This window comes from Sus scrofa, chromosome 10, assembly GCF_054392235.1.
Source record: "Sus scrofa isolate SSC_HxYL_T2T_F1_AM1 chromosome 10, Sscrofa_HxYL_maternal_Yorkshire_Landrace_v2.0, whole genome shotgun sequence".
NCBI lineage: Eukaryota > Metazoa > Chordata > Mammalia > Artiodactyla > Suidae > Sus > Sus scrofa.
In genome coordinates this window covers 19,106,268-19,120,544 of record NC_139392.1, presented here as the reverse complement: position 1 = coordinate 19,120,544, position 14,277 = coordinate 19,106,268, and the positions used below count along the sequence as shown (strand labels likewise).

Genomic DNA, 14,277 nt, shown 5'->3' with positions numbered 1-14,277 from the left:
AATAAGTCAGAAAGAGACAAATGCCATATTGTATCACTTATATCTGGAATCTAATATATGGCACAAATGAACCTTTCCACAGAAAAGAAACTCATAGACTTGGAGAACAGACTTGTGGTTGCCAACGGGAAAGGGGAGGGAGTGGGGTGGACTGGGAATTTGGGGTTAATAGATGCAAACTTTTGCTTTTGGAATGGATAAGCAGTGGAATCCTGCTGTGTAGCACTGGAAACTATGCCTGGTCACTGGTGATGGAGCATGATAATATGCAAAAGAAGAATGTATGTGTGACTGGATCACCTTGCTGTATAGTAGAAAATTGACGGAACACTGTAAGCCAGCTATAATGGAAAAAATAAAATCATTATAAATAAAAAAATAATAATAAGTAAAAATTCATATGAAATGCAAAGGACTTAAAAGAGCCAGAACAGCTTAACAAAAAATGAAGTGGGAAGACCTACCTACCTGCGTTCAGAACTTATTCATTATTAAGTCATAGTAATCAAATCTAGACTACTTGTTATGGACAGATAATATCTTTATTCACCATAACATTGGAAAAAGATCAATACAACATAATAGATAATCTGGAAATAGACCTACATTTGTATATTTAATTGACTTTCAATAGAATATAAAAACAATTCTATTCAAATAGTGCTGAAACAATTGGGCATCCATTAAGGGAAAGATTTTGCAGCATTTACAAGATTAACTCAAAATGAATTATAGTCTAAAATGTAAAGCTTTCCAGAAAAAAATATAGGAGAAAATCTTTGCGATATTAGGTTATGCAGAGATTTCTTAGATAAGAGCAAACAAAGCATGATCCATAGAGAAAAAAATGACAAGTCAGACTTAATCAAAATTCAGACTGATTGTTCTTCAAAAGGCACTAATAAGAGTGTGAAAGGAATAACCACAGGTGGGAGAATATTTGCAAATCACAAATCTGATAATGAACATTTCTAAAAATGGACATACATGAAGCATGTATAGAGAACTCTTTAAACCTAATAAGGGGAAAAATGGGTAAATATTTGAAAGGACACTTCATCAAAGAAGAAGTAAACTAGTGAAAATGATGATACTTCATTAAAGAAATATAAATTAAAACCATAGTGAAATACATCCACATATTAGAATATCTAATGTCGAAAAGAGTGGTTGAACCAGTGTTGGCAAGAATGTGGACCAGTTACTCGCCATTGGTAGTAATATGCAGTGTGGCAGCAACTCTGGGACGAGTTTAGCAGTTTCTTAAACAGTTAAGTGTACATCTGCCAAATGACCCAACAATTCTACTCCTTGTATAAATAAATTAAGTCTATGTCTATACAAAGACTTGGGCCTAAAGACTCCTAGCAGCTTTATCTATTGAAGCCTGCAAACTAGAAGCAACCCAGAAGTCCAAGGACAGAGTAGATAAACTGTGGGACCTCGCATGATGGACGTCCACACAGTACATCCACAGTAAAGTGGGTGAGCTGTTGATACATGCAGTGACCTGAACAACTGTCAGAATAACTCTGCTAAGTGAAAGACACCAGACAAAAAATACATACTATGCAACTCCAATTACATAAAAGCCTAAAAAATAGAAACAAATCATCCATGGCAGAAAGCATGGCAGCCATTGCCTCTGGGGGTGGGAGGAGAACGGACTTGCATGGGGTTATTAGACGACACCAGGACATCATCTTGATTTTGGTGATGGTTTCATGGGTACACACACATCAAAATGATTCCAATTGTGCAGTTACATGTGCAGTTTATTGTACGTCAGTCATACCTCAATAAAACTGTTCTTAAAAGTACTTGCCCTCGGGAGCTCCCGTACTGGCTCAGTGGGTTAAGGATCCAGTGTGGCTGTGAGCTGTGGTTGGTGTAGGTCGCAGACGAGGCTTGGATCCCACGTGGCTGTGCTGTGGTATAGGCTGCAGCTGCAGCTCCGATTTGACCCCTAGCCTGGGAACCTCCATATGCCGTGGGTGCAGCCCTAAAAAGCAAAAAAAAAAAAGTACCTGCCCTTGTGGAACTTAAATTTTATTGGGGAGGAAGTATAAAAATGGTGACAATAAACATGTATACAGTTTGTGTATGTGTAGGTCTGTGTGTCAGAGGTTGAAAAGTCTTTTGGAGAAAAATGAAGCAGTGCAAGGATAGAAAATGCTGGAAAGGGCAGCTGGTTGAGGGCAGAGGTCAGGTAAACCTAGCATGAGTTTGAATAGACTAGGATCTCTGTAATCTCTTGAACACTGTTTAAAGATCTATTTCAGTTTTTTTAAAGTTTCAGGTGATCAGTGTCTCATCCAAAAGGATGACAGCTTTCTCCTAACCTGAAGGCAGGTTGAAGTTTTTGCCATCAGAAGGAAGCAGGTGGGCAGGGCAAAACCTATTCTCCTTTGCCCCGTAGAAGCCCACTGCTGCTCAGAGACATTCTCATGCCTTCTTTTTTTTTTTTTTTTTTTTTTTTATTGTTTGTTACTTGCTTTTTAGGGCTGTACCTCGGGCATGTGGAGCTTCCCAGGCTAGGGGTCAAATGGGAGCCACAGCTGCTGGCCTATACCACAGCCACAGCAATGCCAGATCCGAGCTGTGTCTTCATCCTACACCACAGCTCATGGCAACACCAGATCCTTAATCCATGGAGTGAGGCCAGGGATCGAACCTGCATCCTCATGGATACTAGTCGGGTTTATTACTGCTGAACCACAACGGGAACTCCCTCGTGGTTAGTTTTTGATTGGAAGGATGAAGCATGTTTTTTGGACATTTGTAGAATAGTGAGTCAGAGGGAAGGTCACAGCCAGAGTCCCAGTCTCCCAGTTGCCTGCCAGGTAGAGGCCGTTATCCCTCAGTTTTCCAAAAGGAAAACCCCAAACTCTCCAGTCTCTGTCCCCTTTGTCCTTGTGTGCCTGTGTTGTGATGCCGTTGAGGGACTTTAGAAGCCTTGAGGAGGAGGTGTGACGGTGATGTGTGCGTGTGCGTCAGATGTTGAAACGTCTGTCGAAGGAAAGTAAAGCGCTTTTGTGTGAACGCAAGAGGGAAGGTTCCCATCAGTGGAGTGAGCTCCTTCCTGCGTCCAGTCGTCTAATGGCACAGCTAGAAACATGTTCTGGCCCCTTAGCAACCTTTACACCTGATCAGTGGAACCTAAGTTTGGTTCAGTCCCCAAAAGAGTACTTGCTAATAACGAAGCCTTTAGAGTCACTGAATGTGCTTTAAACTGAAATGGGGTCCTTTATTCTGAAAACATGCTTTTAATTCGGGTCATTTCTTGGTGGTTTAAAACATGGTCCATCTAGAGAATAATTTAAAGGTTTTTTGCCTTACTATTAAACGTAAATGGAAAAATGTGGGAAAATGCATTGATTTAAAGCCAGTTGTGTATTTGTTTCTGTAAAATTTTTATAAAACAGTAATTTTGGTCATTGTTTTCCATTTTTCTATGCACGTGGGGATGTTTCTCTAAATGCAGCACCCCCTCTTCTGAATGGTATTCGTTGAAGCATTTACTCTGACACCAGGCTCTGGACCAGGTTTCCAGCAGGCGCTCCCTGTGAGGTCAGAGCCCTGAGAAGCAGGAGCCTCTCCTGGTCCCAGCCCCTCCCCGCCAGTGGAGGTACAGAGGCGGAGGTTCACATGGCTCAAGCTTCTGTCATCTTCCCTAACCCAAGACTTTCCCCCACCCCATGCCTCCCGCCCTCCGGAGGCAAATGAGTCCAGTTCTAGCAACCCTAGCGCAGTTACTCTTAATCTTTCAGGTGATGGTTCCCTTTGAGGAACTGATTTAAAAAAAAACAAAAAACTATGGGCAAAACGCTGGCACATCCCTCGAGGGGCTGCCGAGAACCCGGGTTCCAGAGCAGGGGCAGACACTAACCCCCGGCTCAAGTCGGCGGAGTTGTCGGTCTTTGCCAAGTACAGAGGCAGTACTCTGTCTGTGAGCTGGGCAGTAGCTGATGTCAGTAAGGTGCATTTTAAATCATAGCCTGTCCGGCCAGGCGCCAGAAGGAGGGAGCAGAAAGCCAGCCAGGTTGTGCTTTTGCCGCACTGGGAACAGCCTCGTTCTGTTGCTGCCGCCGCCACCACCCACTGCCCTGTGGTTTTGTGTGTATGTTAGGGGAAAGGTATGAGGACAGACTTTTCAGTATCCTCTTCCCACCCTGTCCTTTGGTTCCCATTTGTTCTATTTTTCATAATCCCTGAAATATGATATGGAACAACCAGGTACTATGGTTCTGTGTTGAGAGTTGACTGGGAAGCCAACTACCACATGGGCCTTTCAAAGTGCAGCTGGGCGGTCTCGTCTCTTGCACTGTTCCTTCAGTACCTGCTCTCTCATTTTATCCCAGAACTGAATTTTCCTAAATTGAAGGAAAACTCAACAGTACTCTTTTTCTTCTTACAGCTTGTACCTCCTTTTAAGCCTCAAGTAACATCTGAGACAGACACCAGATATTTTGATGAAGAATTTACAGCTCAGACTATTACAATAACACCACCTGAAAAATGTAAGTAAATCCACAAGGTCATTGATATTGTCCTAATATAACAGAAGAAAAATCTGGGTTTTTTTAATTGGATATTTTCAAGATTAAATTCCACAGTGACTTACTCTGTTCCATTTAAGAATATGGCATTCTCGATATGGAAATATCTCAAGACAGGCAGCTAAGAGAAAAAGGTTTTTTAATTTAAAAAATATATATGGTAAACTTTGTAGATGAGAATTATAGACTAATTAGCCCTTCCTACTTTTCTCCAATAGATTATTTTGACATCAGCTGAAAGGATTCTGAAATAGACCGTCACGTTTCCCACTGCTCTTTGAGACCCACCTTCAGAATGTCGCTAATTCTGGTCTCCTACGTACTTAGTGGTTTTAAAATTGACTTTAAATGGAATCACTCTCTTTGACTTAGCTTTGTCTTAAGCAGTAATATCTGTGAAGACATAATTTAGATTGCTCATAATTCTTGATATTATCAAACTCGATACCTCTTAAAACTATACATTATGCACCACTTAAAAGCATTTCATCTGCACAGTGTGCACCCCACCCTTTGATAAACACCCTTCCTTTCAAGGGAAGAAAAGACTACCAAATAGAATTTAATATCAAATATAACTTGTAAGCATCCTCATATGCTGTCAAAGATAGCATCAATAGTTTAGGAATTAGGGCAAAAATTGAGTTTCAGGAGTAAATTTGGATAGCTAAAAGATTTCAAGTCACATCTTTTGGCTCACACAATGACATATTCGGGGTTTTTTTTATTATTATTACTCAAATGAATTTATCACATCTTTAGTCGTATAATGATCATAACAATCCATTTTCACAGGATTTCCATCCCACAACCCAAGCACATTCCCCCCACCCCCCAGACTGTCTCTGGAGACCATAAGTTTTTCAATGTCTGTGAGTCAGCATCTGTCCTGCAAAAAAGTTCAGTCTGTCCTTTTTTCAGATTCCACATGTCAGTGAAAGCATTGGATGTTGGTGTCTCATTGTATGGCTGACTTCATTTAGCATGATAATTTCTAGGCCCATCCATGTTGCTAAAAGTGCCGGTGTTTCGTTCCTTTTAATGGCTGAGTAATATTCCATTATGTATATGTACCACATCTTCTTGATGTACTCCTCTGTCGATGGACATTTAGGTTGTTTCCATGTCTTGGCTATTATAAATAGTGCTGCAATGAACATCAGAGTACATGTGTCTTTGCGAGTCGTGGTTTTCTCCGGATAGATGCCCAGGTGTGGGATTGCTGGATCAAATGGTAGTTCTATTCTTAGTTTTCTGAGGAGTCTCCATTCTGTTTTCCACAGTGGTTGCACCAATTTACAGTCCCAGCAACAGTGTACTAGGGTTCCTTTTTCTCCTCAGCCTCTCCAGCACTTACTGTTTGTAGACTTTTTGATGATGGCCATTCTGGCTGGTGTAAGGTGGTACCTAAGAGTGGTTTTGATTTGCATTTCTCTAAGAATGAGTGATGTTGAACATCTTTTCGTGTGTTTTTTGGCCATCGGAATGTCTTTGGAGAACTGTCTGTTTAGATCTTGTGTCCATTTTTTGATGGGGTTTGTTTTTTGGGTATGGAGCTGCAGAAGGTGTTTATAAATTTTCGAGATTAATCCCTTGTTGGTTGATTCACTTGCACAGATTTTTCTCCCATTCTGTGGGCTGTCTTTTCGTTTTGCTTAGAGTTTCCTTTGCTGTGCAGAAGCTTTTAAGTTTGATTAGGTCCCATTTGTTTATTTTTGTTTTTACTGTCATTACTCTTAAGAGGTGGATCTGAGAAGATGTTGCTGTTGTTTATGTCAGAGAGTGTTTGGCCTTTGTTTTCCTCTGAGAGTTTTACAGTGTCTGGTCTTATATCTAGGTCTTTAATCCATTTGGAGTTTACTTTTGTGTGTGGTGTCAGGGAGTGTTGTAATTTCGTTCTTTTCCATGTGGCTGTCCAGTTTCCACAGCAGCACTTATTGAAGGGACTGTCTTTTCTCCATTGTATATTGTTGCCTCCTTTGTCATAGATTAGTTGGTTATAGGTGCGTGGGTTTAATTCTGGGCTTTCTATCCTGTTCCACTGATCTATATTTCTGTCTTTGTGCCAGTACCATGTGGTTTTGATGAGTGTTGCTTTGTAGTATAGTCTGAAGTCCGGGAGCCTGATTCCTTCAGCTCCATGTTTCTTTTTCAGGATGTCTTTGGAAGCACAAAAGACCCAGAATAGCCAAACAAACTTTAAAATATTTTGTTGGAGTTCTGTGAAAAATGTCCTTGGTAATTTGATAGGGATTGCCTTGAATCTGTAGATTGCCTTGGGTAGTATAGTCATTTTGATAATATTAAATCCTCCAATCCACAAGCATGGTATGTCTTTCCATCTATTTGTGTCCTCTTTGATTTCTTTCATCAGTGTCTTATACTTTTCAGAGTATAAGTCTTTTGACTCTTTAGGTAGGTTTACTCCAAGGTATTTTATTCTTTTGCATGGGATGGCTTCCCTAATTTCCTTTTCTGCTCTTTCATTGTTAGAGTATAGAAATGCCATCAATTTCTGTGTATTAATTTTGTATCCTGCAACTTTGCCAAATTCATGGATGAGCTGTAACAGTTTTCTGGTAGAATCTTTAGGATTCTCTAGGTATAGTATCATGTCATATGGAAATAGAGTTTTACCTCTTCCTTTCCAATTTGGATTCCTTTTATTTCTTTTACTTCTCTGATTACTGTGGCTAGGACTTCCAGAACTATGTTGAAGAGTAATGGCGAGAGCAGACATCCTTGTCTTGTTCCTAATCTCAGCAGGAATTCTTTCAGCTTTTCCCCATTGAGAAGGATGTTCGCTGTGGGTTTGTCATATATGGCCTTTCTCATGTTGAGGTAGGTTCCTGTTATGCCCACTTTCTGAAGGGTTTTTTATCAGAAATGGGTGTTGGATTTTGTCAAAGGCTTTTTTCCGCATCTATTGAGAGGATCATATGGTTTTTATTCAGTTTGTTAATGTGGTGTATCACACTGATGGATTTGCGGATATAGAAGAACCCTTGCATCCCTGGAATAAATCCCACTTGATCATGATGTACAATCCTTTTAATGTATTGTTGGATGTGGTTTGCTAGTATTTTGTTGAGGATTTTTGCATCAATGTTCATCTGTGAAGTAGGCCTGTAGTTTTCTTTTTTTGAGGTATCTTTGTCTGGTTTTGGTATCAGGGTGATGGTGGCCTCATAGAATGTTTGGGAGTGCTTCCTCTGCAATTTTTTGGAATAGTTTCTGAAGGAGAGGTGTTAGCTCTTCTCTAAATGTTTGATAGAATTCGCCTGTGAAGCCATCTGGTCCTGGACTTTTGTTTGTTGGAAGTTTTTAAATCACAGTTTCAATTTCAGTTCTTGTGATTGTTCCGTTCATCTTTTCTATTTCATCTTGGTTTAGTCTTGGAAGATTGTACTTTTCTAAGAATTTGTCCATTTCTTCTTAAGTTTTCCGTTTTATTGGCATAGAGTTCCATATAGTAGTCTCTTAATGATCCTTTGTATTTCTGTGGTGTCCGTTGTTACTTCTCCTTTTTCATTTCTAGTTTTATTGATTTGAGTCTTCTCTCTTTTTTTCTTGGTAAGTCTGGCTAGGGGTTTATCAATTTTGTTGATCTTTTCAACGAACCAGCTTTTTGTTTCATTGATCTTTTCTATGGTTTTCTTTGTTTCTATTTCATTGATTTCTGCTCTGCTCTTTATGATTTCTTTCCTTCTACTAACTTTAGGTCTTGTCTGTTCTTCTCTCTCGAGCTGCTTTAGATGTAAAATTAGCTTGTTTGAGCTTTTTCTTGTTTCCTGAGGGGGCTTGTATTGCTATAAATTTTCCTCTCAGAATGGCTTTTGCTGCAGCCCATAGGTTTTGGAGTGCTTATCTTTGTTGTCATTTGCTTCTAGGTATTTTTTAATTTCCTCTTTGATTTCTTCAATGATCCATTGGTTGTTGAGTAGCATGTTGCTTAGTCTCCACGTGTTTGTGTTTTTTGTGTTTTTTTTCCTTGTTGTTCATTTCTAGTCATACAGCATCGTGGTTAGAGAAGATGCTTGATATGATTTCAATTTTCTTAAAGTTACCGAGGTTTGATTTGTAGCCCAGGATGTGATCAATCTTAGAGAATGTTCCATGTGCTCTTGAGAAGAATGTATATTCTGTTGCTTTTGAATGGAATGTCCTGTAAATATCTATTAAGTCCATCTGGTTTAATGCATCATTCAGGGCCTGTGTTTCCTTATTGATTTTCTGTCTGGTTGATCTGTCTATTGCTGTAAGTGGGGTGTTAAAGTCCCCCACTATTATTGCGTTATTGTTGATTTCTCCTTTTAAGGTTGTTATCAGTTGCCTTAGATATTGTGGTGAACCTGTGTTGGGTTCGTAGATATTTAAAATTGTTATATCATCTTCTTGGATTGATCCTTTGATCATTATGTAATGTCCTTCTTTGTCCCTTAACATAGTCTTCATTTTAAAGTCTATTTTGTCTGATATGAGTATTGCTACTCCCGCTTTCTTTTGCATGGAATACTTTCTTCCATCCTCTCACTTTCAATTTGTATGTGTCCCTAGAAGTGAAGTGGGTCTCTTGAAGACAGCATATATATGGGTCTTGTTTTTGTATCCATTCAGACAGTCTGTCTTTTGGTTGGGGCGTTTAGTCCATTCACATTTAAGGTAATTATTGATATGTATGTTCTTATTGCCATTTTATTAATTGCTTTGGATTTGTCTTTGTTGCTTTTTTTCTTCCCTTCTTCACTTGTTTTCTCCTCTTCATGTTTGATGACTGTCTTTAGTGTTGTATTTGATTTTTCTTTGTGTATCAATTGTAGATTTTTGGCTTGCAGTTATTCTGAAGTTATTATATAAGAGTCTATATGAGATTGTTTTAAGTTGTTGTTCTCTTAATTGCAGGTTCATCTCCAGTGTCCTGCATTTGTACCCACCTCTTCTCATGATTTCTGATTTTGGTGGTATAATTGTGCATGGATGATTTCTTATCTTTACTGTATATATCCCTTTACTGGTGAGCCTTGTCATTTGTGGTATTTTTGTTTCCTGTTGCTGTCTTTTCTTTTCTGCTTAGAGAAGTTCCTTTAGTATTTGTTATAAGGCTGGTTTAGTGTTGCTGAATTCTCTCAGCTTTTGCTTATCTGTGATGGTTTTGATTTCTCCTTCAAATCTGAATGTGAGCCTTGCTGGGTAAAGTCATCTTGGTTGGAGGTTTTTTCCTTTCATCACGTTAAGTATATCATGCCACTCCCTTCTGACCTGCAGAGTTTCTGCTGAAAAATCTTCCCATAACCCTATCGGGGTTCCCTTGTGTGTGACTTGTTTCTTTTCCCTAGCTGCTTTCAAGATTTCCTTTATCTTTAATTTTGGTCTGTTTGATTGCTATGTGTCTTGGTGTATTCCTCCTTGGGTTTATTTTATATGGTACTCGTTGTGCTTCCTGAGTGGTTCCTTTCCCATGTTAGGAAAGTTTTCGGCTATTATCTCTTAGAATATTTTTTCTGTCCCCTTCTCTCTCTCTTTTCCTTCTGGCACCCCTATAATACAGATGTTGGTGCATTTCATGTTGTCCCAGAGTTCCCTTAGACTCTCTTCATTTCTTTTCAATCTTTTTTCTCTTTTCTGTTATGCATCCGTAATTTCCACTAATCTGTCCTCCACCTCGCTTATTTGTTCTTCTGCCTCCTGTATTCTGCTGTTACCTGCTTCTAGTAAATTTTTTATTTCAGTTATTGTATTTTGCATCTCTTCTTGTTTAAGTTTTATATCTTGTATCTCTTTGGTCAGTGTTTCCTGTAAGTTATCCATCTTTGCCTCCAGTTTATTTCCAATGTCTTGCATCATCTTCAGCATCAACAGTCTAAAGTCTTTTTCCTGGAGGCTGAGAATCTCCTCATCACTTAGCAGATTTTCTGGGGATTTTCCTTTCTCCCTCATCTGAGTTATAGTTCTCTGTCTTTTCATTTGTATAGGTTTTTGGTGTGGTGACCTTTTTATAGATAATAGACCTGTAGCCTCTCTTACTTCTGGTGTCTGCCCCCCTTGTGGCTGAAGTCAGTATGGGGGCTTGCTGTAGGCTTCCTGATGGGAGGGGCTGATGCCTCCCCCCTGGTAGGTGGAGCTGATTCTAATCCCTCTGGTGGGTGGGGCTTCGTCTCTGGATGGGATTAGAGGCAGCTGTGTGCCTGAGGGGTCTTTAGGTAGCCTATTTACTGAGGGGCAGAGCTGTGATCCCACCTGGATTGTTGTTTGCCCTGGGGCTTCTCAGCACTGACTGACAGGTGGGGCCAGATTTTCCCAAAACGGCCACCTCCAGAGAGAGGCAACTGCTGAATATTCCCGAGAGCTTTGCCTTCAATGTCCTTCCCTCGCAACAAGCCACATTCACCCCTGTTTTCGATGTCCTCCAAGAACTACAGTCGGGTTTGACTTAGGTTCCTGTGGAGACCTCGCTCTTCCCTGGGACCCAGTGCACGTGAAAGTCTGTGTGCGCCTTTTAAGAATGGGGTCTCCGTTTCCCCCAGTCCCGTGGAGCTCCTGCGCACAAGCCCCACTGGCCCTCAGTGCCAGATGCTCCAGGGGCTCTTTCTCCCAGTGCCAGATCCCTGCACGTGGGAGTTTGATGTGGGGCTCAGAACTCTCACTCCTGTAGGTGAGTCTCTGTGAACCAGTTAGTTTCCAGTCTGTGGGGCTTCCCACCCGGGAGGTATGGGGTTGTTTATATCGTGAAATCGCCCCTCCTACCTCTTGATGTGGCCTCCTCTTTCTTCTGGAGTAGGATATCTTTTTTTAAGGTTTCCGGTCCATTTGGGTGAAGAGTGCTCAGCCTTTAGTTGTGAATTTTGTTGTTTTTAGGAGAGAAGTTGAGCTCCAGTCTTCTTTTCTGCCATCTTAATCCCATCTCCCATATTCGGGTTTTTTTTTTCCCTCCTTTTCTTTTTTAATATCCTTTGCTACATTTCTTCTGTCTCTCCTCTTCAGGAAGCAGAGGAGTTGATAGTACTAATTCAGCCTGAATGTCCCAGAGAAGGGAAGATTCAAGTGCTCTTCCAACAGTGGATGGAGTCTCTTGATTACAGCACTGAAGGCAAATTGGGGTCCCTAGGCCTGGCATTCGTAATCTGAGCCGTGGCCTGGCAGCAAGCCGACTGTGTGTGCTGTGCAGTGAAAAATGCAGTTACCTGAGCGTATGCATTTTTCTTTATTTAGACTTGCAGGAAGAGCCTAACTTTGTTTTTATAATGGCAGAAATTGAAACCCAGAGAAAAGTTGAGCCTCCCAAAGTCCCACAGTTAGCATTAGCTGTAGTCAGGAGCAGGAATCATAGCCTGGCTGGTGCCCAGGTTGAGTTGTGAGGTAGCAGCGTGCTGAGTGCTTCTCATGGGTTGTCACCATTGGTAGGTGAAGGGCTTCATTGCTGGAGTCAGAATCTCTGAGCTGAAGACAGCGTTACAAAGCCTGTGCAGTTGTGGACAAGTAGCTAAGGACTGTGAGTAGGAACAGCAGGCACCGTCTCGGCGTGCTTTCCGCTGGCCCAGTGCAGGCCATGGGGATTCTGATAACACCCCTGAGTTGCTGGCCTGGCCTGGGAGTACATCCACCATAGAGCATTCGCAGGGCCTCTTCCTTTGGCTGTAAGCGTCATCGTATCCAGGCTCCATCATCCTCTGCTTAACACCCTCCAGTGGCACCAGTGCCTCCTAAACGCGAACCGCTCACACTGGCCGCACAGCTCCGTCCGCTCTGGTCCCGTCCTCCTCTGCCATCTTCTCCGCAGCCCCGGGCTCCACCGTGAGGGCCCCGCGCCTCGCTGTCCCTTGGGACCTCCCTTCCGCTAGGACACTCCCTTGCCAGCCTTTTGCGTGGACAGTTCTTGCTGGTCTTCAGATATATTTAAATGTCACTTTATCAGAGAGCTTTCTTTATCCTCCCAACCTGAAAAACAGTGCAGCTTATCAGACGCTATCTCTCCACCCCTTCATTCTCTACATGGACCGACCCCTTTACCTGCTGATATTCTCCTGGTTAATTTATCTTATTTTTCTTATTGAAGTATATATATAGTTTTATTTTTACCAATGCGCAGTCGTACGTTTCAGGCATACAGTGCACTGCTTCGTATGTTTATACACATGCTCCTTTTCTGAATCTTTTCTCTTACAACATTTATAATGTGTTAGAGAGCATAGTGTGCAGTGCCCTGAGTAGAGTTCCACAGTAGGTCCTTGTGGGTTATCATCCGTTACACACACAGTGTGCCTATTAACCCCAAACTCCTAACTGGGCCCTCCCCACACGCCCCTTTCCTCTGTGACAACCAAAAATTTGTTTTCGGTCTGTGAGTCAGTTTCTGTTATGGAAATAACTTCATGTGTGTGTGTGTATCTCTTTTGGAGTCCACATATAAGTGATATTATATGGTATCTATCTTTGGCTTACTTCACCTAGTATGATAATTTCTAGGTCCATCCATGTTGCTGTAAACGGCTTTATTTCATTCTTTTCTGTGGCTGAGTAATATTCCACTGTATATACCTACCACATCTTCTGGATCCACTCCTCTGTCGATGGACATTTAGGTTGCTTCCATGTCTTGGCTATTGTGAATAGTGCTGCCGTGAACATTGAGGGGCATGTATCTTTTTGAATTATGGATTTCTTTAAATAGATACCCAAAAGTGGGATTATTCCATCACATGGTAGGTCTATTTTTAGGGGGTTTTTTGGGGGGGCCACACCCATGGCATTTGGGGGACCCCAGGCTAGGGGTTGAATTGGAGCTATAGCTGCTGGCCTACCCCACAGCCACAGCCACACCGGATCCTTCACCCACTGGGCGAGGCCAGGGATCGTACTAGTCAGATTCATTTCCACTGAGCCATGACAGGAACTCCTCTGTTTTTAGTTTTTTGAAGAACCTCCGTAGTGGCTGCACCAGTTTACATTCCCACCAACAGTGTAGGAGGTTCCTGGGTTAATTTGTTTATTTCTTTGTTTACTGTTTTTCTCCAGCTGGAATGAAGTAGCTCTGAGAAGGATTTGGTTTGTCTTATTCACTGCCCGCCCCAGCTCAGTGTAGGTATTCAGTGAATGTGTATTAAGTGAGGTGAATAAACAGACGACGGTGAGGCCGGCGGTGTCAGGGCCAGAGGGAGGCCCTCGCTGCCCGGAATGTGTGTTCGGCGTCCCCCTCGCACAGCTCCACGGGGAGGGAGGACAAGGTCCTGACATGTCGCTCACTCACAGCCTCTTGGAGACACTTGTGTTGGTTAAACAGAGCTTTTGGCATTGGCGGACTCTCAGTTTTTAGGAAGCACTAACCGGGTTCTTTGGAAAGCCAAAGAAGCAGGTCGGCTCTGAAATGCAAAGCCGGGAGTGCATATTTTACTCCAAGAGGCGGCGTAGAATCCCAGCGTGGAAGAGGACGGTGGAGTTGAAGAAGCCCTGGGCTTAGGCCCTGCTTCGTGTCCTGCTCTGTCCGTCACGAGCTCTGGAAGGTGGCAGGTCACTCTGCCCTCTAGAAAGAGGGGCACAGGGCTGATGATCTCAGAGCCCATCTTGCCCCGCGGGTGCCTGAGAAGCCATCTCTTGAAGAAAGGCAGCCCGGGTTCTCTATAGATTTAAATAACCCTATAAAAATAGGGTTGTATTTAAGTGCCAGCTCAGCTGATGGAATAGTGGCCTTTATCCTGCGACCCACTCTGTGAAGGGTGACGGG

At 42.1% G+C, this 14,277-nt stretch overlaps 1 protein-coding gene across 14 annotated transcripts in view; it reads left to right on the top strand.

Moving 5' to 3' along the window:
- Positions 1-14,277, top strand: part of AKT3 (AKT serine/threonine kinase 3) — a 301,843-nt gene that overhangs the window by 280,631 nt on the left and 6,935 nt on the right. For 13 of the 14 annotated variants that reach the window (XR_002336106.2, XR_014817071.1, XM_084978745.1 and 10 more), the window contains one exon: positions 4,418-4,520. Coding sequence is in view for 12 of the 14 variants with exons in the window: in XM_084978745.1 (XP_084834871.1) it covers positions 4,418-4,520 (103 nt within the window). In the remaining 2 variants the exon portion in view is untranslated. Of the gene's footprint in view, positions 1-4,417; positions 4,521-4,777; positions 5,714-14,277 lie in introns of those variants that run through there. The other variant, XM_005667943.4, reaches the window with a different exon arrangement.